The sequence below is a fragment of the Argiope bruennichi genome, chromosome X1 (assembly GCF_947563725.1).
Source record: "Argiope bruennichi chromosome X1, qqArgBrue1.1, whole genome shotgun sequence".
Lineage (NCBI taxonomy): Eukaryota > Metazoa > Arthropoda > Arachnida > Araneae > Araneidae > Argiope > Argiope bruennichi.
This window is the reverse complement of record NC_079162.1, coordinates 17852464-17875851: the sequence shown is the minus strand read 5'-3', so window position 1 is coordinate 17875851 and position 23388 is coordinate 17852464. Positions and strand designations below refer to the sequence as shown.

General features: G+C 30.8%; 1 protein-coding gene across 2 annotated transcripts in view; it reads right to left on the bottom strand.

The window, feature by feature from the left end:
* LOC129959077 (arrestin red cell-like) overlaps positions 1–23388 on the bottom strand; it is a 104370-nt gene that overhangs the window by 24298 nt on the left and 56684 nt on the right. For both annotated transcript variants that reach the window (XM_056071874.1, XM_056071876.1), the window contains exons 8-10: positions 18294–18378; positions 18138–18210; positions 4105–4248 (exon numbers count right to left, since the gene is read on the bottom strand). In XM_056071874.1, the coding sequence (XP_055927849.1) occupies positions 4105–4248; positions 18138–18210; positions 18294–18378 (302 nt within the window). The remainder of the gene's footprint in view (positions 1–4104; positions 4249–18137; positions 18211–18293; positions 18379–23388) is intronic.

Below are 23388 nucleotides of genomic sequence, written 5' to 3'. Positions count from 1 at the left end.
AATTATTGTAAAAGCTTGCTCTTCATTTTTAAACTTATTTAGCTATTTTTCCACATTAAGAGTTTGATAAACAACAAAAATGGAAAAAAAGAAAGAAAGAAAATGAATTAATGAAGATAACAATTCAGATGCTGTAATGCATCACATTATTCAATCATTCAAGTTCAAATGAATCAATAAGTAGAAGGTATGCAAGTTGATGCTGCATAAAACCCAGCCTCAAAAAGCATAAAAATTCTCTAACACCGCAGCAGCCGAAGATGAAAACGAAAATCTCCTTCCATTCAGTTTAGAGGTAACTGGGCTTCTCCGACTGTATATCAGGCTTAGTGCACATTAAACTGTGCGATACCTCCCCCACCTTTTTTTTTTTTTCTCTCTCTCTCTCTCTTTTTCCCCATGCAAGACTCGCTTTTGTTCTTTTGATTTTTTTTTTTCGCCTTTTCTTTTTAGATAACTTTTAGATCTAGTTTTGCTTTCATGTTGCTCCAATGACCAAGCGCTATGCACAAGATCATATGCTTAGGCACATGAATCAACGTTCACTTTATAATTTGCCATTTGAATTTTATAGTATGTTTAGGAGTGTTAAAATGCACGATATCCATACCGGAGTGGATTCAACAAAAAGTTAGGTCTATAATGTATTGTATACAAATGGAAGAGCAAGATTTAATACAAGAAAAGGAATCATAATCGACGGACATGCAACAATGATTTTACATTGAATTGTCCAAAATGTCAGCTAATGTGGCAAAAACCGTAACATTTATTAACAGGAAGTTAATAAGAGATTTAAAAAAACACACAGCCAAGATGACTACTAAGAAGGAACACAGGATTATTGGATGATGAATGACTCTTTCATACTTTACCTATAAAGTATTTGTCATTCTGTAGAATGCCTAGGTTATAATATACAATACAGAATCAAACAATAAATCAAGCAGGAAGATCAAGAAATGAAAAATTAGATGAATTGATAACACCTTCCGATACAGTAAACAAGATAAAGAACTTTTAACTTAAAGAAATTAAACGAGTTGTTAAATCAGGCACATGAACTACTTAATTTTTTCCGAGTAGAACAAATTATAACGGCCCAAATGAAGAACGGTGAGGACAAAATAGGACAGACGTTTAAAAACTTTCGCTTCCTTTAAAGTGAAACAGCATTCATCAATCATTGTTCCATACAAAATCGCCAGCTCTTAAAAAAACGGATCATGTACAAACACGGAAGGAGAAAAAAAAGAGCAGACATTACGCTTTCTATCGGTCATCGCATAAGGAAATTAAAACCATCTATTTAAAAGTAATAATGTACATTAAAAGTTCATAACAGTGTTCGTAAAGGATTGTTTATAGATTTAAAATTGTTTAAAAAACAAAATTCAAAGGCAATACAATTTTTTGCTGACATGAATAAACTGCACATGAAAAAATTTTATTAATCTACCATGATTACATCAGCAGATATTTCACATCTTCTGTTAAAGAGTTGTTTCCACATTTAGAAATATAAGCTCTGCTCCCCCTCCCTCAAAAGACATCGGTAAGATTAAATTTATTTTTGTGATATTTTAAAAGCAACTTTAATATCATTATGTCTTCAATGTTACAATCTTTTGCTACTTGATGCATGCCAAAGTATTAATTTGATAATGTCAGGTAAAAGTTTGATTCTTTTCCGAAAAAAAAATCAAGGGCATTAAAACTGAAAATTTTGTCGCATACGCGAAAGAAATAAAATTAAATATATATTTTTTTTCTTGTTTGAAAGAAATATTAGTTTAAGTGTTAAAATTAAAATCTTACTGATGGAGTTAAAAAAATTGATTTTTATTCTTCTTATGCTTTATTTTTGCATTTCTCTTAATACTCAAAAATAGACATGAAAAGGCATGCATATTTATTTTATGAGCATATAAAAAATTCCATTCAATCATTGACAAATATAAATCCGTTTTCCTTCATCTTTCACCGTCCACTTAACGTTTTATGCAAATGCTTTTTGATTAAAGAAAATTTAATTATAAGAAGAAACATATATAGAACATATGCATGTTACAAAAGTGGAACATATATTGAAGAGCATCATTCTAAATATTCATTAATTTATTTTATATAACTTTAATTTGATATTGATACATTTTTAAGAGTAGTTAATTTATTGATTAATCACATATTTTGTTGTTTCAGATATGAACATAAATTTTAATTCAGGTTAATAATCGAAAATTTATATTAGAACTTTTCAGATGACACACAACAAAATAAATTTTATTAAATTGGTATAGAAAAAGTGAAGCGTTTAGCAAACAAATACAAAACAAAAATAGAGTTATAAAATAAATTAAAAATTCACCTAAATGTACTTAAAAAGTCCAAGAAAAGATATAGGTAAATTCTTGAATTTATTCTGAAAAATTTTAAATTCTTTTCAAAGGGAAATAAGAACAGCGCTCCTACTCATAATTATTTGCCAAATCTTTTTAAATCAAAATTTATTTGATTGTGAGGGCAAATGAAGAATAACCACAGTTTAAAAGTTATTCGAAATCTAAAAAAAGTAATAATTTTAAATTAAAAGTGTGTGTTATTTTGTAAGATATTTTTGCATATTTAAAAAAAAAATCTTACAGAGCCTTATTTTCTTATTCATTTCCGCATTCACATAGAATACAATTTATAATCTTAAATTTTATTTGAATCTTTTCTGTTCCTCAATTGCACATAAAGTAAAAAGTGTGAAATTTTACATTGGCAAAAATAATGGTAATCTAAAATGTTAAAAGTATAGTGTACAAAAGTATAAGTAAGCTTCCTTTATAAACAGCATTCTACAACGCAAACGGGTGAACGGATTGCAACGAAATTTGGAATATAAACTATAGAAGAGATGCGCTCATAGAATTTCGAACATTTTTTTTAGTTCCAAAATGTCGATCAGCGGGCGCCTTTTCCGGAAAAACAGTAAACTTAACACAACAAAACGGAATACAGAAACAATATTAACATTTATTGACTAGTTTCTGATCACCTTTGTCGTCGAACCGCATTAAGTAAAGGTAAAGAGAAAATAACAGTACGATGTTTGAGGGGGAAAAAAAAAAACAGTTTGGTTTGTAGAAACAAGAACAAATTAGGACGAAATTGCACAAGAGGAGCAGTTGCTAATCGTGTCCTGGATGATGTAGGGAAAGATGCTCCATATGACCACCCTCTTCACCTGCAAAATTTTAAGTTGATGGACAGTATGTTCAACAGCAGATCGTAACTGATCAGTAGTGATGCTTCACTCATGAAGTGTTATGAAGTTCTTTAAATCATTCAACGTCGCAACACTTCCACGATACACCAGACCTTTTAAATAGCCCCATAAACAGAAATCGATGGATTTAGATACGGCGAACACGGTGGCCAAGGATTACGAAAGAAGCGACTAATAACACGTTCGTCTGTGTTGGAGCAATAGCGCCTTCAAGGATACATGGATATAGGGGGGGGTGCATCCTCCTCCATGAAAATAGTCGATGTAAGAACCTACCTTTGCTGTAATTGCGGCACAACAAACGTCTGCAGCATGTCATGGTATCAACGGCCATCTGGACAGTTAATATTTTTTCTGTATTCCGTTTCGGTCGTTTATTGCGTAAAATTTAATGTTTTTCCGGAAAAGGCGCCCTCTGATGGACATATTAGAGCTTTTGTTCCGAAATTTTGTGAGCGCATCTCGTGTATAGTCTATATAGGGGAAGTTTAATTATAACCACCCTGTATGTATATTTTGTATATATATATGTATATTACTTTCAACCTCACCAATTGTTTCGATTATTAATAATACTTTTATTTAGTTTTAGTCTCAAAGTGACTTAAAAGATTGATGCCAAAATTATAGTATGGTACCTTACCTACTCAAAATGTTTTTTTAATAAGCTTATTAGAAAATATTTGATGAGTTAAAAATTGGATCTATATTTTTATATAAAACATGATGTATTTGATATAATTTTAGTATGCATAAACACATTTATAAAATAAATTAATATTATCAAGAACAGAAACTTTTTTGAGAATAAACTTAAAAGAAATACTTACATAGTTGAAGAAGCAAGATTTGTGTCTTCATGTTTCAACTGGCCATCAAGAGCCAAGCCACGTTTGTTGGTATTATTAGCTAGAAGAGGTCTCAGGTAATAAACTTTTGAAAGAGTAAATCCAGGTCCAATTGGACAACCTTCTCTACAAAGTTTTTTTTAAAAAAAGCTTTTACTGAGTGACAGTAGTTTAAGAAATGCTAATCATATGCAATTAAATTATTAATTTAAAAGTAACAAAAAATTATTGCTTAGAATATATTTAAGAGCAATAAAATAATTCCAATATGATGACATGGTAAATGACTAGGCTCATGACATTTTACTGGATATATAGACAGAAAAATCTTTATTTTATTACAAAAGATTGCTAAGTATATGAAGAAATAAATATTTTTCTTTATAACTATAGGATACCATTAAGATATAATATATCGCAAAATATTGTCACGTAGGTTCTTCAGTGTGGAACTCAATGACACACACAAGAAGTACAGCTAAACCAATTTATTAACTCAACTCTGAACTGAGAACACAGTGAATGACAGATCTTCTGCTTTTATACTAGCAGGGAAAGTTCCAGAATACTTTTCTGGAGACAGTAAGAAAAGTCCAGAACAATTGTCTGGTAAACTAAAGAAATGTCCAGAATCTTCTGGAACAAGAAATAAAGGAAAACATAAAATCAAGGAATTAAATATTTACACAGACTGTGAATCGCATTGTCTCTAGCGGGATTCGAACTTGCGATCTCTTGATTAAGAGACCAGTGCTATGACCATTCTGCCATGGAGAGTCGACTGCCTCTTTTCAATGCGGCAATATTATCCTTATTTGTAAAAGAAAGAGTGCGGGTAATTATTTTTGAATAGCACTCACTGAATTATCACAATATATGTGCTTTGGGAAAAATACAAGAAATGATACAAGTTATTCACGAAGTGAGCTGAAACTTATATCTGTACTACGAAATAATACTGCATCAAGTCCTTTATAAAGCACCAGGTTTAAATCAGAAATAAATATTTTATAGCAGAAACATTTTAAATACAAGGTTGTCTAAATTAAAGCTTCTGTAACTTATAGTCTCTGTAAGGCATACTATAGGATATAATGACAAAAGATTTCGTGCTAAAACACTACTAGTGAAATATGATATTCAGAATGCTTATTCTTCATCTGCGTAACCAATGCAGATAATAAATCTTGATTCAAAATAATAATAATAATAATAAATAAGGGCAAGTATTTCTCAAGTAAAAGTTACTAGCTAGCTAACTGACCATGCAGACTTTAGAGGATAAACCTCTGTTAAACTTTTTTTATAAGAATGACAAGAACTCCCAGGGGTGAATCAAGCATGTTGGGGGCACCTGCGTTCACTTTCTAGGGGGCCCTCTGAAAGAATCACATAAATGAACTTGTGAATTCCGCCTGCCTAAATATAATGTTTTAAATTAATTTCGTATACTTTAATTCATAAGTATTTTTATTAACAATCATTTCGTTTTATGATTTCTCTATTGCTTTATATTAATTACCAAGCTGATTAATTTAACTAAACTTTGTTGATAATTAGTGTAATTTGAAATCAGTGTATTTATGAAATTTATTTCTGTAATTCACACATGTAGATATTTTTATTAAATATCATGGAAATAACTTTATTCACTGTGTAAAAGAAATGCCTTTTCCTAGCAACACTAATTTGATTTTATAATTGTCGAATAAATACATATTGTACTCAGTGAATTACTAAAATAAGAATGATAACTAATTTGATTCAAAAGACTGAAACATCATTATGAAAGAACGATAAAAGCAAGAATTTCAAGATTTAAATTTTCGTACTAGTATAATTCATATATCGTTTCTCTCTCCTCTTCATCCCTTATTCTTAATGGGCCACATTATATCATAAATCTTATTTTTTATTCCTATTTTTAATCATTTAGAAGTTTTATAGGCATGAAATTATGTACAAAAGAAGCGTGCTTAGAAAATATAATTCATAAAATGCTTTAAAGTAAACAGAAGATTGAAAGTAAATTCGGATTATTCTAAATTTTGTTTCGATTATTGCAAGAAAAAAAAAAAAGTGAAACTATATTATTTTATTCAACTAATCATGATAAATAGATATGTTTTTAGATACCTAAAACACTGCCTTTTAAAATGTCTCAAAGAATCACTTGCAAAAATTGAGTTCTGTTATATAAGGATAAATTTAAAATCTTAGAGCATTTCAATTATTAAATAGCACGATTCTCTAATACATTTACAAAAATAAGAATAATTTATTATAATCAAAACAAAAGTTGCTCTATAGATTTTAAAAACTCTTTTGAAAGTGGTGCTAAATAATAAAGCTTAAAATTATGCAAAATTAATGTGCAATGCTTCGAAGAAAAACTATTAAAGTATTTATAAAACTAATTATAAGATACCAAAATAACTTTTCTCAAGAAAATACTTTAATTATTAAAAATCAGTCAATGACATTTAATTGCTCTTTTTCCACATATAGTGAGCCATGCTATTTAATCTGACACAGAGCTTCAGCAACAAAAAGCCCTTTTGCCCTTTTGAAGACGAAAATTACCTCGCTGCTAATGAGTTCATTAGAAAGACATTCAATTTTCCAAAATTATTTCAATGCTAGAAAATGTAGATGGAAACAGATTTGATGCTATATATATTTCAATTAGGTAACTAAACTTTTCTCCAACGCCTTTTACAAGCAATAAAAACTTGTCAAACATTATAGTAACTTTATCATTTTGATAAAAAGATTTTAGTTTATCACGAAAAAATGTGCTTTTCTTTAGATATATTAAAATAAAAAAAATATATATATCAGGAATATTTCCGAATTACGTTCAAAATTTTTATCACTTCAAGAAAGTTCCACAATTAAATAGTCACTAGAAATATTTGAATTATTATAAATGAATTTTTCATGAGAAGAAGACAAATTTTCATACGAAATTTTTTTTCGCTAACATCTTTAATGAACAGAAATCTGGAAAACTAAAGTTATGGAATCAGCTTGTTTTTATACATTTGAAAATTTATTTTGAAACTGCCTAATAAAATTTTCTAATGATTTTAGTAACAATTTACTCTCGATAAAATGTATTGATCAAGATCTATTTCACTTATTGTCATGAGTACCATTTCTTTCTTAAACATTTTAAATAAATCGACAACTTCAGCATACAGTAGTTTTATTCTTTTTTACCCCCCCCCCCGGATTTTGATGCTTTTATTTCTGATAAAGCTTCTGTTATATTGTTAAAACAAACATATAAAGCATGTACTGCATCAGTACTCGACGATAATTTTTTTCGCAATTCCCCAGATTTTTATTTAAAATTTGCCAGCAATGACTGGATATAGAAGAAAAAAAAAAAAAAAAAAAGAGACAAATTTTTGCGCAAACATAAAATATTGAACAATTATATTACAGCTCTCTGCACTAAATTTTCCGACTAAATTCAAAGAATGAACAGCACAGGGAATAAAAATCGTATTCCGGTTGTGTTCTCTGATCAATGCTTGATTGTCTCCTATGTTAGATGCATAATCGACCTTGTCGTAACATTTTCTGAATTAATGGCAGAGGCCTATTTTTTTTAGTCGTAACATTTTCTGAGTTATTGGCCTAGGCCTATTTCTTTTAAGTGCAATATTTTGTTTTCCAAATTTAACCAATATTTTTCTTATGCTCTGGAATAAGAATGAAATGAAATATACTTTAAGGAATGGATTTAGTACTTTATTTTCATTGGAATTATCAAATTATTCTTGTTAGAGTTTTGATTCCCTCCGGTGGAGAAAAGGGGAAATTCTGTTCTCCTAAGCAGATGTATTCGAGACGCCGACGCGGCGACATGTACATACTCTCTCACCCGTCTTTTGTGTTGTGATGTGTTTGTGTGGTAGCTTAGAAATGTCCGTGTCCATATATATGTGAAAATAAAACCTATGAAAGTTTCAACTCTTGCTTAGTCATTAATGTAATTGTCACGCACTGATTGAACATCGTGGTGTACCCTGGACGTGATACGTTGAAATTTGGAAATTGGAATTTTTTTGGAAAGCACGACAATTTGGAGGAAGCGCAGTGAGGAGCTGATACAAGAGGTGGGCACATTTATTATTTGTTCTAAGCGTTTTTTTTTTAATTATTTAGTTTAAAATGGATATTAATAGATTAAAGGGAAAAAGGAAAGGATTACGTACTATCTTCACGAAACATTTAACTAAAATAAAAAATTCCTTAAGCAGAGAAATTTGTAATGAATATACGAAAGAAACAAAAATAAATTAGCTTATGAGTTTAAAAGCTCAGCTCAAGGGAAAAATTGAAGGATTTAATTAGCTTGGATGACAGTATTCAATTAATTATAGATTTAAGCGAAATGGAAGGAGAAATTGAGGTATGCGAAGATTACAAAGACAAAGCAATCGAACTAACATCTAAGCTAGAAAGACAAATAGAAAATTTGAGGGATATTCCACAAGTAAGGACAAACAGTCCAGTTACAAATAATGCGGAAAATGTTACCCCCTTAAGAAATCAAAGTGTTAATTTACCGAAATTAAATATACAAACTTTTCAGGGCGATTGCAGTCAATTTATAGATTTTTGGAATTCCTTTGAAGTCGCAATCCATAAAAATGATTCATTAACAAAAATTGAGAAATTTACTTATCTAAAAACGCATCTTCGTGGAATTGCCTTAAATGCTGTATCGGGATTTTCATTAAGTGAGCAAAATTATGATGCATCGATACAGTTATTAAAAGAAAGATTTGGCCAAACAGATGTAATCATATCTTCTCACATGCATAAACTTTTATTGATTGATCCTGTAAAAACTTGCTCAAATGTAACAGGTTTAAGGAAAATGTATGATGCAATATCAACCCAAATTAGATCGTTGCAATCATTAAATGTAGCTACAGGTACTTATAGTAACTTATTATGCCCTGTAATATTACAAAAGCTACCCGAAGAATTAAATTTAAACTATAATCGTCACCGTAGGGCAGGTGAATTATTTGATATCACTAAATTAGTAGAATTCTTAAGAATAGAAGTAGAGTGCAGGGAAGCTTCTTTATTATTAGCAAACCCTAAAAATTCTAATTTAAAAGAGTATCCGTTTAGAAGCAAACCTGATCAAGGTTACAAAAATAGATATTCTTCGCATACGAATGCCTTAACGACACACGCTTCATTCACCATAAAACTGAATCGAATCGTAAATTTAATCCAAAAAGAAACTATTATCCTTCTTCCGATGACAAAATGAATAATCAAAAATGTATCTTTTGCACTGAAAAACGCATGAACCATGATTGCTCAGTAAATATTAATGAAAAGAAAAAATCGTTAATGGCTAAGGGAAAATGCTTTATATGTTTTCAGAATCGCATAAGAAAATTCTGCAGTAACTATCAATGTAAGCTCTGTGGTTCTTTTTCGCATAATTCCTTAATTTGCAAAAGACCGCAACCCGCTACCGTAACTAAGAATATTTCCCCTCCAGTCGAAGAAGAGACTTTTATCCCCAAAGAAAATAATACCGCTTCTACCATGATATCTTTCAGCACCGAACAAAATAAAAGAAAAAATAGGGTCCCTGGATCGGTTTTATTACAAACATTTTCAGCTGTGGTGAACGGACGTAGGGGGAGTAGGATGCACCTGCGTTGCATGTTGGATTGCGGGGCCAATAAATCCTTCATCCTGAGAGGGGTGGTCGAGGAATTGGGATTGAAAACAGTGGGCAGGGAAGTTCTAGCTATTCACACTTTCGGAAGTGAAACCGCTGAGCGCCGTGTTTACGATATAGTGGAGATTACGTTAAAGAATGTACAACACCCGACTCGGTGTGTTGAAATACAAGCGGTTGTTTTTGACTCGATTACGTCGGAGAAAATTCATACTCCATCGCAATTTGGGAGAAACATAGCGTTGAAAAAGGGAATTGAGTTAGCAGATGTTAGTACTTCTGAGAGGATTGATGTCTTGATTGGTTCGGATTATATTTCAGAGATTTTAGGAGAAAGGAATATAAGGATTAGTAAAAGATTTATTGCAGCTGATAGTATTTTCGGATACTTACTACTGGGAAAGGAGATAGGAATTGATTGTAAGGAGATATCTGCTAACCATTTGATCGTCGAGGGTGAGGAATCGAGGTTTGATAGGGTAAAAGATTTGTGGTTATTAGAAACGATTGGGATAAATGCGGATAATGAAGTGTCTCTCTCAGATAAAGAAACTTTAAAATCGTTTCAACAAAATACGACGTATAAAGACAAAAGATACGAAACTCGTTTGTTATGGAAGGAGGATAATAAGGTATTATGCAGTAATTATGAAATTCCAAAACATCGTTTATTCGGTTTAAGCAAAACATTAGATAGAAACAAAGAATTATTTGTTAAATACGATGGCATTATTAAGGAACACTTAAGAGAAGGCATTATAGAACGAGTAGATATGAATTTAGACCAAAATATAAACACAGGTTTTCTTCCACATCATGCTTGTCGTGCGAGAACGGAAGGATAGTACAAAGGTTAGGATTGTCTTTGACGTATCATCAAAGGGAAAGGACACGTTATCATTAAACGATTGTTTAGAGAGCGGACCGAACTTAAATTCTGATTTACTTAAAATCTTGTTACGGTTTAGGTTACACAAAATTGCATTTAGTGCAGATATTCAGCGCGCGTTTTTAGAAGTAGGAATCGCCGAGGAAGATGGGCAGTTTTTAAAATTCTTATGGATGAAAGGGGATTGTCCTAATCTCGGTTTCAGCCCTCACAATATTGAAACATTCCAATATAAAAGAGTCACCTTTGGATTGAAATGCAGCTCATTCTTACTTGCCGCAGTTATTAAACTGCATTTAGAAAAATCCGAAAGTGAATATGAAGAAGCATGTAAAATGTTGAGCTATTTGTACATGGATGACCTAGCAGCTGGCACGTCAAGCGTTTCCGAAGCTATAAAATTGAGCAAAGAAATGATTTACATTCTATGTCAGGCCAGCATGAATCTTCGAAGATGGGCTACGAACTCCCCAATTCTAAATGAAGCTTGGAAACAAGCTAATGTTGACCATCGTGAAACATCCGAAGAATTAGGTGTGCCATTAAAAATTCTTGGACTTATTTGGGGCAATATCAACGATAAATTTACCAAAGACATTCATCAAATTTCTCAGATGAAGGACAGTAACCTTTCAAAGCGATTGATTCTGAGCATCTGTGGGATGCTGTTTGATCCATTGGGGATGATAACCCCTTTTACTGTCAGAATGAAGTTGTTACTACAGAACACCTGGGAACGGGAGCTGAAATGGGATGAACCACTACCACCGGACATTCAAGAGACATTTCTGTCATGGCTGGATGAGGTAAAAACTATCCCTCAGATTTCTTTGCCTCGTCCTTACTTCCTTGATGCAGAGACTCCAATAGCTGAAATTCACATTTTCTCCGATGCAAGCTCAAAGGCTTATGGTTGTGTGGCCTACTTCAGGAAAGTGACCAACTTGAAGGTGAACTCCAGTTTCATAGTGGCGAAATGCCGCCTAGCTCCATTGAACAAATTGACTCTGCCCAGACTCGAACTCATGGGAGCCCTTGTTTCTGCCAGATTAGCAGAATACTTAAAACGAGCATTTCCCTGGATTACATCTGACCACATCTTCTTCTGGTCGGATTCGCAAATCAGCCTTCATTGGATAAAAGGAGACCCTCTACGATGGAAGGAGTTTGTGAGAAATCGCGTACGGGAGATCCAGGAGAAAACCAATCGAGATCAGTGGAATTACTGCAGAGGAAAGACGAACCCTGCAGACAAGTTAATCCGAGTGTTAGCGCACGATGATGTTTGGTGGCATGGTCCAAACTGGTTGTTTAACCCAGATCTATGCCTTGACAACATAGTGAACAGCGAATTCAACGAAATTGAAGTAGCAAACGAATTAAAGAAAGACTATGTTCCAGCGAGCAACCTAGTAATGACTGTAACCGGAACAAATTGTGATGATTTTCTCGATAAATTTCTCAAAATCACAAATGAGTATGTAAAACTGATTTGTATTATTTCATATATTTTAAGATTTTCAGCTAATTGCAGGTACCCTCAGTCAAGGAATGCAGGGCCCGTTACGGCTGATGAAAGAATTCAGGCAGAAAACCAATTAATCCGAATAGTTCAACGTGGTAAGTTTAAGGAAGAAATTAGAGATTTGAAAAGAGGTAAGAATGTTTTAAGGAAAAGTAAACTATCAACCTTAAATGCATTTTTGGACGAAAATGATATTCTAAGAGTGGGAGGCAGGTTAAAAAATTCCAAATTAAACGTTTATTCAAAATATCCCATTGTGTTACCATCGAATCATATTTTAACTTACAATATTTTAGTGCATTATCATAAGAAATATTTACATTTGGGAGCACAGGCTTTGTTGTATCAAGTACGTCAGAAATTTTGGTCAATCAATGGTAAACATTGCAAAAAGGTGATATTTAATTGCATTGCTTGTGTGAAAAACAAACCTGTTTTAACATCCCAATTAATGGGTGATTTACCAGCTGATCGCGTAACCCCTAATCATGTATTCAACATTACTGGTATTGACTTTGCTGGCCCATTCTTCTTAAAATTCAAAAATCAGAGAAAAGGTATATTGAACAAAGTTTATGTTGCAATTTATGTGTGCTTATGTAATAAAGCCTTGCATCTTGATTTCGTAACAGATCAAACATCTGATTGTTTTATTGCAAGTTTAAAGCGTTTCTTTGGAAGGAGAGGTAAATGTGCAAAAATTCTTACAGACAATTCCAAAACATTTGTCGATGCAAACAAAGAACTTAAAAAGCTATATAATCTTGTCAACTCTCCTGATCAATATTTAAGTGAATTTTTAATTTCAGAATCTATTGTATGGAAGTTCATTTCACTTAAATCACCGAATTTTGGAGGTATTTGGGAAGCCGGAGTAAAATCCTTTAAATCTCATTTAAAATGCGTACTAGGAAATCAAAAACTAACCCTGGAAGAATTTCTAACAATTTTGGCTGAAATTAAAGGCGTCCTAAATTCTATACCCCTTACTCCGCTATCTCCAGAATTCGACGATTTTCAAACTTTGTCACCTGGTCATTTTTTGATTGGAAGACCCATTAATGGAATTGCCGAACCATTGTTAATAAACAAATAAAAATCGATTATCAAAATGGCAAAAAATTACAAAATTTTCTCAAAGTATATGGAAAATATGAAAACGTGATTATCTTTGCAGTTTACAACAACGTTACAAATGAAAATTCAATAAGAATGATGTAAAACTCGAAACTCTTGTTCTGATAAAAAATGAAAATTTACCTGGAACAAAGTGGTTGTTAGGAAGAATTACTGAAGTTTTCCCCGGTAATGACAACCAAATTACAGTAGTCAATATTAAATTACCAAATGGCAATATAATAAAACGAAATGTTCGTGATGTAGCTATTTTACCCTCTGGAAATGAAGTGTATTAATGTTATTGTTATTTGTTTTAGTTTTTAGTCCATTATTATATATATATATATATATATATATATATATATATATATATATATATATATATATATATATATATATATATATATATATATAATGGAATTTAATAATCAGAATTGTATTTGTATTTATACTAATTGTATAATTTGTATTATTGTGAATTTATTGTTTTATTATAACTATAGTATGCAATTTTATGAAGGTCTAGATCCGGGGGGTGGATGTTAGAGTTTTGATTCCCTCCGGTGGAGAAAAGGGGAAATTCTGTTCCCCTAAGCAGATGTATTCGAGACGCCGACGCGGCGACATGTACATACTCTCTCCCCCGTCTTTTGTGTTGTGATGTGTTTGTGTGGTAGCTTAGAAATGTCCGTGTCCAAATATATGTGAAAATAAAACCTATGAAAGTTTCAACTCTTGCTTCGTCATTAATGGAATTGTCATGCACTGACTGATCAATTCTCATTAGTAAGATTTTTTCATTTTCAGGATATGATTCAGGAATCTGATCTCACAATCATTTCCAAGAAAAAAAAATCATAATCTAAGCTTTCCTCTTTCTCCTAAATAATAAGTTTTTTAATAAAAATTGACAACTTTACTTTCAATTTAAATGAAGGCAGCGAAATTATTATGTAGCAATTTATTTAATAAAATAGTGAATGTGATGTTAAATTTGCATATATGAAATTTTTGAGAAATTTGTCCTATTTTATTTCCTTTTTTAGAAAATCAGTGAACACTGTGCAAATATAAAAAATTAATTCCACAAAATATTTTCAGTCAAATATTATCTAAATTTATAATGCATTATTGCTTCCAGTTTGTAGTGGGGAAAAAAATGTTTCTGGACGATTATGTAAAATACACCACATTTATAAATTGCATGAGACAAAGGGAACCACAAAATCTATTTAAAATAAAACTCGCAGTTTTTATTTAACATAAAAATCGCAGTTCAATGCCAAAGGCAAATTTTCTGCATTGCAGCCTTGTTCACAGAAAAAAAAAATCTCCCCAATTTCTCTTTACAAAATTGAAATGAATGAATCAAAAGAGCCAAACGAAACATAGAAGTAAATATTAAAGAAAACACGAAGAGAAAAATCAGATCAATAAATAATTTTGAAAGTAGAGAAATTCAGGAAGTTTATTAGATAGATTCAAAAATTATAAAAAAATATTAAAAAACGATATCATTAAATTAACAATATTTTTTAAGACAAAAGACCAAATGAATTGTCATCGAAAGGTATAAATTTTAAGTAAAATCATCAACATCTACACCGATTTCCTGTGTTTGTAGCGCTAGTTTTCTTTCTTGCTAGAATCAGCTTTAGCTGTTATTGAGGGATTGGTAAGCCAGTTAAAATCAGATGTGTAAACAGAATCTTAAAAAAAATCTGTCGCGATATTTAAAATAAGACTTTATTTTGGAGGCCCCTTTCAGCCTAGGGTCCTGGCGGGCGCCTAGCCTTTAATCCGCACCTGAGAACTCCTCAGCTGCAATAACAGCAACAGAGCATACGCTGGAAAATATAAATAATTATTGTGAAATGCTTATTTAATTAAAATCAATTGTTTTGGAATTATAATAATGGGGCGATATTTTACAACCATTTAATAATAATACCCAAAATTCATACTTTTGTTCTCTCATAACACATGGTATGATCGCTTTGACGTGCGAAGGAAGAAATGGTCATATACATCCTTTTAAATAAAAGAGCCCATTAAAGCTTAAAATCATAACAGTAAGAGGAGCTGGGCTTTAATTAGACCGTCTTTCCCCACATTAAGCAAAACAATTTTTGCTAATTATGTTGATAACTTGTCGTTCTGAAAAAGAAGGCAAACAAAAACTTTCAGCAAAAATATTATATATTCAAGAATATATGCAATAAATTAGATATGGTGGTTAAAATCTCTCTCTACCACAGTCTCTTTTAGACTCAGTAAAAGTTTGATTTTCATTAGTTGCCTTGCCAATGATGTTTCATTCTTGAAAAAACACCAGCGAATTATGTCCGATAAAAATTACATTTATATAAAGAAAAATTCCAGTTTTATAATAAATTTCCCAAACTTCCCTGATGATTTCCGGTTTTTCCGGTCCGCCGACCACCCTGTTTTAGACAAAAGTCCAATATCACTGATGACTTTTTCGAACTGGCACGTAGTTTTGTATGTTTCCCTCTTTTGACATCACTAGTAAGTGCCTGTTTTCACGTATTACTTAAATTTATTATCGTCTTATAAAGCAAGCAGTACGCAGCAAACAGATTTTGCGGACATCTGTAACCCATTCAGCTAAATCAGGATTTATCTTTTTATGCGTCCAATACGTGTGAAATACGCATTTTCAGCAACACAATGTTTTAAAAAATTCTTTAATCTACTTTGAATAAGTTCCCAATTTTTGAAATAATAAACAAAGCATTTAATAAACAATCCAAACAGGGAAAGGCTAAATAAGTTGTCAAAATTTGTCAGTTAATTGAGCACAATAAAACGAAAACAATGTATATTTCCAACAGCATATTTCTCAAGCCGCCGACACATTTTACGAAATCAATATACTGATAAAAATTGCACGCACTTTATCAATATTAACATGTACATGCAAATAAAGCTTCAGAAGCTTTCGAATTGTTAGAAATTACATATGCACTATTATGGTTAGGAATAAGTTTCACATTCTCAAAATCTTTGGGGTGAATAGTAGCAGGGCAAGAAAATTAGATTTAATCAAACAGTAAAAAACTTCATAAAATGTATTACAAAATCGAATTCAATTGCGTTAATATCATTAAAACTTTCAATCTCTGTGGACTGGTTTATCATATTTACTAATAAAGCATAACAAATTTACCCATTTGTGGTTATGTCTGCTTTGTAATATATTTATTTATTACTAGTTGACATACCCAGCTTATCTATGAACTAAAATACTTATATATATATATATATATATATATATATATATATATATATATATATATATATATATATATATATATATATATATATGAATTAAAATACTTTATATTATATATATATATATAATGCAAAAACTAATTCTGCATAAATTATAATACACAGACTTCTTTTATTACACTATAATTCATCACTTGATTCATTACCCTTGGACCTTGGTAATTTATAATCGATTAAAGATGAAGGATATGTATCTTTCCAGTTCTTTTAAGTATCGTTAAAAAACTACTTTAAGCCAATTAAAAAAAATTCCAAAAGGTCAAGAAACAGAAATAGAGGTAGAATAGATTAGAGCTTTACTGTTATCAAATTTCAAAATCACATGAGTTAATTTTAAAAAAATAATAATAACAATTGAAATCACAGGAAAGGCAAGAATTTGAGTTTAAAGATGGTATTACAATATTTGTTGTAAGATAATATGTTCCAAAGTTATTGAGGATAATGGCATAGTTTCGGTTAACTTCTAATTAATTGAATAGTTAATTTTTACGCAATGAAAAGTTGATAGTATTCGTTCTCCTCTCTTAATGAATAAGTGTGAAAACTTTGGTTATACATACATACATACATAGCCACAATGACTTATTTATATTAAGATAAATTTTTTTTAAAAAAACCTTTTTTGTAATGCAAAATGTACTAACGGTTATATGAAAATGGAGCAAAAACTGTACTATCTGTTTGCAAATCTTTAAATAGAAAGCCGTTTTCATGTTTAAATATACCGTATATGCTCTATTAATCTTATAGAAAAAATGTTTTTTTATAAATGTAGTAAAAAAATAAAATTTTGTTTTGAAAAAATTGCTGCGATATGCAAATTATACATACCATAATTGAATTCAAAAATTCATCGTTTGACCGTCAGATCTTTCCTTGAATCTGAGTTAAATTTAAAATAACTTCAATTAAGGAAACAGAATAACATGATGTGAGGTTACTTTCAGTGTTGGGGTAATTATTATTTTTTTTAAATATATACAACCAGAATAGTAGACTATATAGGAAAATTTTCCTCTACGGATTTTGACAATACTTTTATATCCTGTTCACGAAACAGGCAATTCAACTAGAAGATAAATAAAGATCTGATGAAAATTTGAAAGAATCATAAATAAACCCCTCTCCCCCATTCAGCAAACCACTTCACTTCCTAGGGTAGAATCTGCCCCTAATGGAGCTACTCTAACGTCGCTCTTGAGGAACAGTAAGATATGATAATTCTCCAAATTCAGATTTTAAATAAAACAAGTTCTGGTCATGCGATAATAGCTAATAGGAATGTAGATCGGAATATTACAGGCTAAGATGTTCAGAAGAAGTTAATCTACATACGAAACACCAACAAACCACACATTTGAGAATTTTAAGACAACACAATGGATTGTGGATACCAAAAATCAATTTACTAAAAAAAATGAAAATTCGAGCACACTTACTCGCTCTCAATTTCAGCCACTGTGCATTTATATTGTGCAGTAGAAAACAAACAAATATCAGCAAACTGTCGCACTATAAATACAAATAAAACTATAAATATTTACATCGTTTTAACATCGTGAAGTTTAATGGAAATTAAACTTTAGTATACTTACCTGAAACTTTTATTTTTTTAACATTTCGATTAGAATTATTAGCTATATGCACATTAACAGCAATTGTTTCCCCATGAGAATACAACTGAAAATAAGAATATGTAATTAGAAATTAAAAAAAATACTTAAATTTCGGATGAGATTAAAATACATGTTTTAAATTCTGTACATATTTTAGGAGAAAATTAAAATAATCCTTAATTGCCTACCAATGGATAAAAAATAGGTAAATACAATTTCTGTCCCTAACGAATGCGATAATATCACCAAAAAGCTTGAATCTCTCTCTCTTTCTTTTAATTCACTTGCTTTACTTGCCTTTGGGATTATTATAGAACTAATAAATTTGTGCCTAATTCAGCAGCTTTAACATCTACTCAATACCAGCTATAAGAATCATAAAACAAAATTAAGTTAGCATTAAGGTCTTTATATGAATCAAATTATTATTTTATTATAGAGTTGCTTCATTTTTGTAATAAAAATATGACAATTTTTTATAAGTTTTACAATTTAAAAATATATAAGCAATAAATTAATATCATATAATATTAAACTATAATTTCTTTCCTTTGACTTCACAGTTATCAATAATTTTAAATTTTTTTTTCACGCCTTAAAGCATTTCAGAGCATTGTTCAATATGATATAAAAACTTTTAAATGAAAATATAAAATTTCCACTAAAATAATTCGTTTAACAAGTCAAAAACTAAATAACCTTACTGAAGTTCGGTAATTAGCATAGCAATCCTTTTCTTAATTGAGAAAATGATATTACCGCATTAAATAAAATAATGCTTGGAAATAAATTTAAACAAGATATTGCATTATCAAAACAAGATTCATCCAAAATTTCAAATAAAGGTCAGATCAAATATTTGTGTCGACTAATACTTCCCATGCTTCAAAAATACACCATCCAACAATAAAGTATTTGGAAACCATGAAAATGAGGGTATCTGTGGTCCTGATGTACGTCACGCCTTCTGTACTTAAATATCGTATAGGAAAACAATAACTGGCATTAGTTGCCATGAAATTCAAAGCTGTCCGACTTCAAGAAAGGATATCACGGAAATGCACGATAATTATATAATTGCCGGATATCACAGAAATGCACGATCCTTATGGGACATATCTAGTTTCATTCCCAACATTCCAAAATCGACAGTGGCTTTTGTAATTAAGAAGTGGAAGGTGAGAGGTGATTGTCGGAATGTGCTTTGTCCCGACAGACCCACGAAACTATAAGACAGAGACCGGCGAGTGCTGTCTAAAGAAATTCGGAAAAACTTCACCAAACCGATGGCCTACATACTCCAGGAGTTCCACAAAGCAATCGGGACTGTTGTTTCGATAAATGCCATCCGCAAGGAAGCACTTTTGCTTGGTTTCCATGGTCGTGCTGCCGCCCATAAGCCTTTGATTACAAAATCTAACTGCGGGATTGAGGTGGTACAAGGCATGTAGAAATTGGACTGTAGATGAGTGGAAACATATTCTCTAGAGTGATGAATCAAGATTCAATCTCTACCAATCGGATGGCAGAGTCTAGGATTGGCGTACGCATGGAGAACGCATTGTGCATATAGTAAAATTTGGTGGAGGTGGAATTATGGTCTGTGGATGTTTCTCATGATATGGATTGGGACACTTACCATGATCCCAATACATGGTAAGCTCAACGCTGACTCCTACTCCACTCTTCTACACAACAGTGTGCTTCCTAAGTTGTGGCAATTTTACTGGTTGGATCATTATTATTTCCAAGATGACAACGCCACTTGTCATGTTGCGAGGTCCACATGGATTGGTAAGATGACAATGGAGTGAGCCGATTGGACTGACTTGCCCAGAGCCTAGACTTGAATTGTATAGAAAACTTCTGGGATGATTTGGACCGCTGAATTAAGAGGTACAGCAATCGTCCAAAGTCGGTGCAAGAACTTACATGTCTTCTCCGAGCCGAGTGGAAGAAACTACCACTGTCCACCAACGAAACATTTGTGGAAAGCATGACCGGGAGAGTTAGGCAGTAATTGCTTCAGGTACAGGCTCTATCAACTATTGAATATGAATAAATTGCGTTTATCTCTTTTATCACAGGTGTACAATTACTAATTGGTAGATAGTGCAATATAGGTAGAGGCCTATGGGTTCAACTCTGACTTTACTAAAACTTTGTTATATACTCTGAAATGTATAATTTGTAATTAATATATGCAATGAGAATCTCAGTTATTCTCCTCATTAATATTATAACAGAACATATGAAAGAATATCGAAAATTCATGCAATAATAGCTTTTGTATTATATATTTTATTTCCAGAAGAGGACTTAAATCTCAGAAGACAACATTCATTGAAAACTCCATATCTTCATCAGATATAAAAAAAATTAACCTTGCTATTATAAAGAAATTCTGCAAATCAACAACATTTAATCTCCAGCATCAATCAGAAATGATTAATTTATAATATTCTTAAGTTTACAAAAAAGTAAAATGTCTTTTTATAATAATGGAAAAAATTATCACTATGGCAATTAGTATTTTTCAGTTAGTATAGTATTTGGTAACAAAATGAGTTTTAAGAAACACAAAGAAAGAACCAAAATTTCTTCCAATTATTAAGAACAGATAATCAAAATCAAATGCATTAAACACAAATTAAAAGTGCCAACCATGAATAAAAATCAATTATTCAGATGAGAAGGAAAAATCTGTAATCTATATCAGAATAATGAGGAAATGGAAAACACAATTTATAGTTAAATATCAAGTTGCATTCAATGATCTTCATCTTTGATTTATATATTTCAAAGCAGTTTTTAATGCACTGCAATTTTCAGGTAATTATTTACTTTGCACTCCCTTTTCCCTTTAAGCATATTAAATTATAGTTATCTTTTTGAAATGGTGTAATTAGGTAATTTATAAATTTCAAGCCTAGTGATTCAAGACTATTATATAGAAAGAAATTAAGATTGTAATATCACAATTTCCTTATTCAAAAGGACTAAAATTATTAAAACTGGATATTCAGAGTACAAGAAGAAGGCACATTTGATAACAATACAACAAAATTGTTTCCTATGTACCCAGGATCGAATAAAATTGCATGTGAATACATTTCGTAAAATAAAAAGTTTATTGGGTGAAATATATTAATTGTTGACTGAAATGCAAGAACCAGATTACAATATAATGGCAATGCTTATAAAAAAAATCTAAAATAATACATTCTTTTTAATAAGACAATTTTAAGTTTATCACGACATTTTCATACTTACAATTTTACTCATATTAACATTCCAAATTAGGAAATTGGACTGATAAGTCAAAGGAAAACAATAGTCTGCTGAGCGAAAATAACAATTTTAATATAAAAAATAGTAGTACATGCAAACAACACAAGAAAAGAAAGTCATCAGAGACATTTATAACACTCCTATGAAATGATCAATATACTGTTCCTTGGTTTTGAAGTAATTTTACCTCCTTCGCCAAAGGAATTCCGATAACTTCAAATGTATTCAGTTCAGTTTAACGAGTGTTTCATAATTTACAGTATTTTAAATCATTACGGATACCCTGTACTTTTAAACGCAATGAAGGACACTAATAATATATTCAATATCAAAAATTCTGAGCCTTTAATATCTTTAAATCAGCTAATGACATAAAAAGCGCCACTGTTTAAAAATAAGCATATAATTGCTGAAGTCTGAGAAATGGCAAACATGACTCCAGAGCAAAATATACAGAAAATTTGGCAATTATCAATACACAGGAATTTTTAATTATGTATCATTTTAAATGTGTATCCTGTGTATAATTTTTTTACAAAATTATACACTGGAATTAAAAAAAAAGAAAGAAAAAAGAACGATTTTGATTCAAAGTAAAAGACTTCATTTAGTACAAATTCAACAGAAATTCTTTAAAGATCCCGATAACAGGTTAAGAAGTTATTTCTTTTGTTATCAACTTCGTCCTCTGATTTCTCACCTACAACTGATTCATAAGACAACATATCAGCTTGGGTCACTCTTTTTTTTTTTTTTTTTTTTTTTTAGATTCAATTATTTTACTTGCTTTTGGTATTATTAAACAAGTAAGAGAAACATATAAAAAAACTTGGTTGTACTCAATAGCTTTAAAGTCTCAATCAATAAGATAAACATTAACTAATTAATTTGCTAATTCACTATAACTTAATTTACATTAAATTTGTTGACTCTGTTAGTTTTAAATAAAGCTCATAAATGACGTTCTGTGCAATATATATATTGGCTATAACCAGAATAAAGTTAGTCTTCCATGTATCAGTTAACAAGTATGTTGTGGTTTCTTCTTCTCATCCTTAGCTGCATTTTTCGCTGCAAATTACGAGTTTATTAGCTTACAGGCCCAGAGTCAGAGAAAAAGAATAAGAATAAGAATGAAACCTTAGTTAAAATGTTTTTTAATTCTTTAAATAAATTCAAGAAATACAATGTACTGCATTTATAGCACATGATACATAGACTTAACTAGTAAAGGAATATTTTAATCTTGCATGTTAATTGAATAATTGCACAAGTATATTTGAGAAAAAAATTCCTTTTATTAGAAAATTTATTTAAATTGCTCTGAAGTGAATTGTGTGTACTTTTCTCGATTAGAATTTTATTACAGACAATTAACTGGAAGGACAAATTACATGAATTGGAAATTTATGATGAAGAGTCACCTTATTAAAAAAGGATATGCTAATGGTAATAAGGAAGATCCAGTGAAAGATACTAAAGCTTTGCCTTACACATTGTTGAAAGAGTGAGTGAAACCTTCTTTAATGGCTTAAGGGACTCATCAAGTGGAAAGGAAGTATGGAAAGTGTTGGTAGAAACCTCTGAGGACAAAGATATAACAAGAAAAATTTCAATTATAAAAAAATTAGTAAACGTTTACTATATAAATTTTTTTTTAAAATTTTCTGCACTTAATCAAATTTCTTTTTTATTTTTTGGTTTTTGTGTGAGTAAATTTTAAAACTAAAGTGGGGATGTTAAGCGTTTTAATTTTCAATGCATTAAAAGCCCATAAATGAAT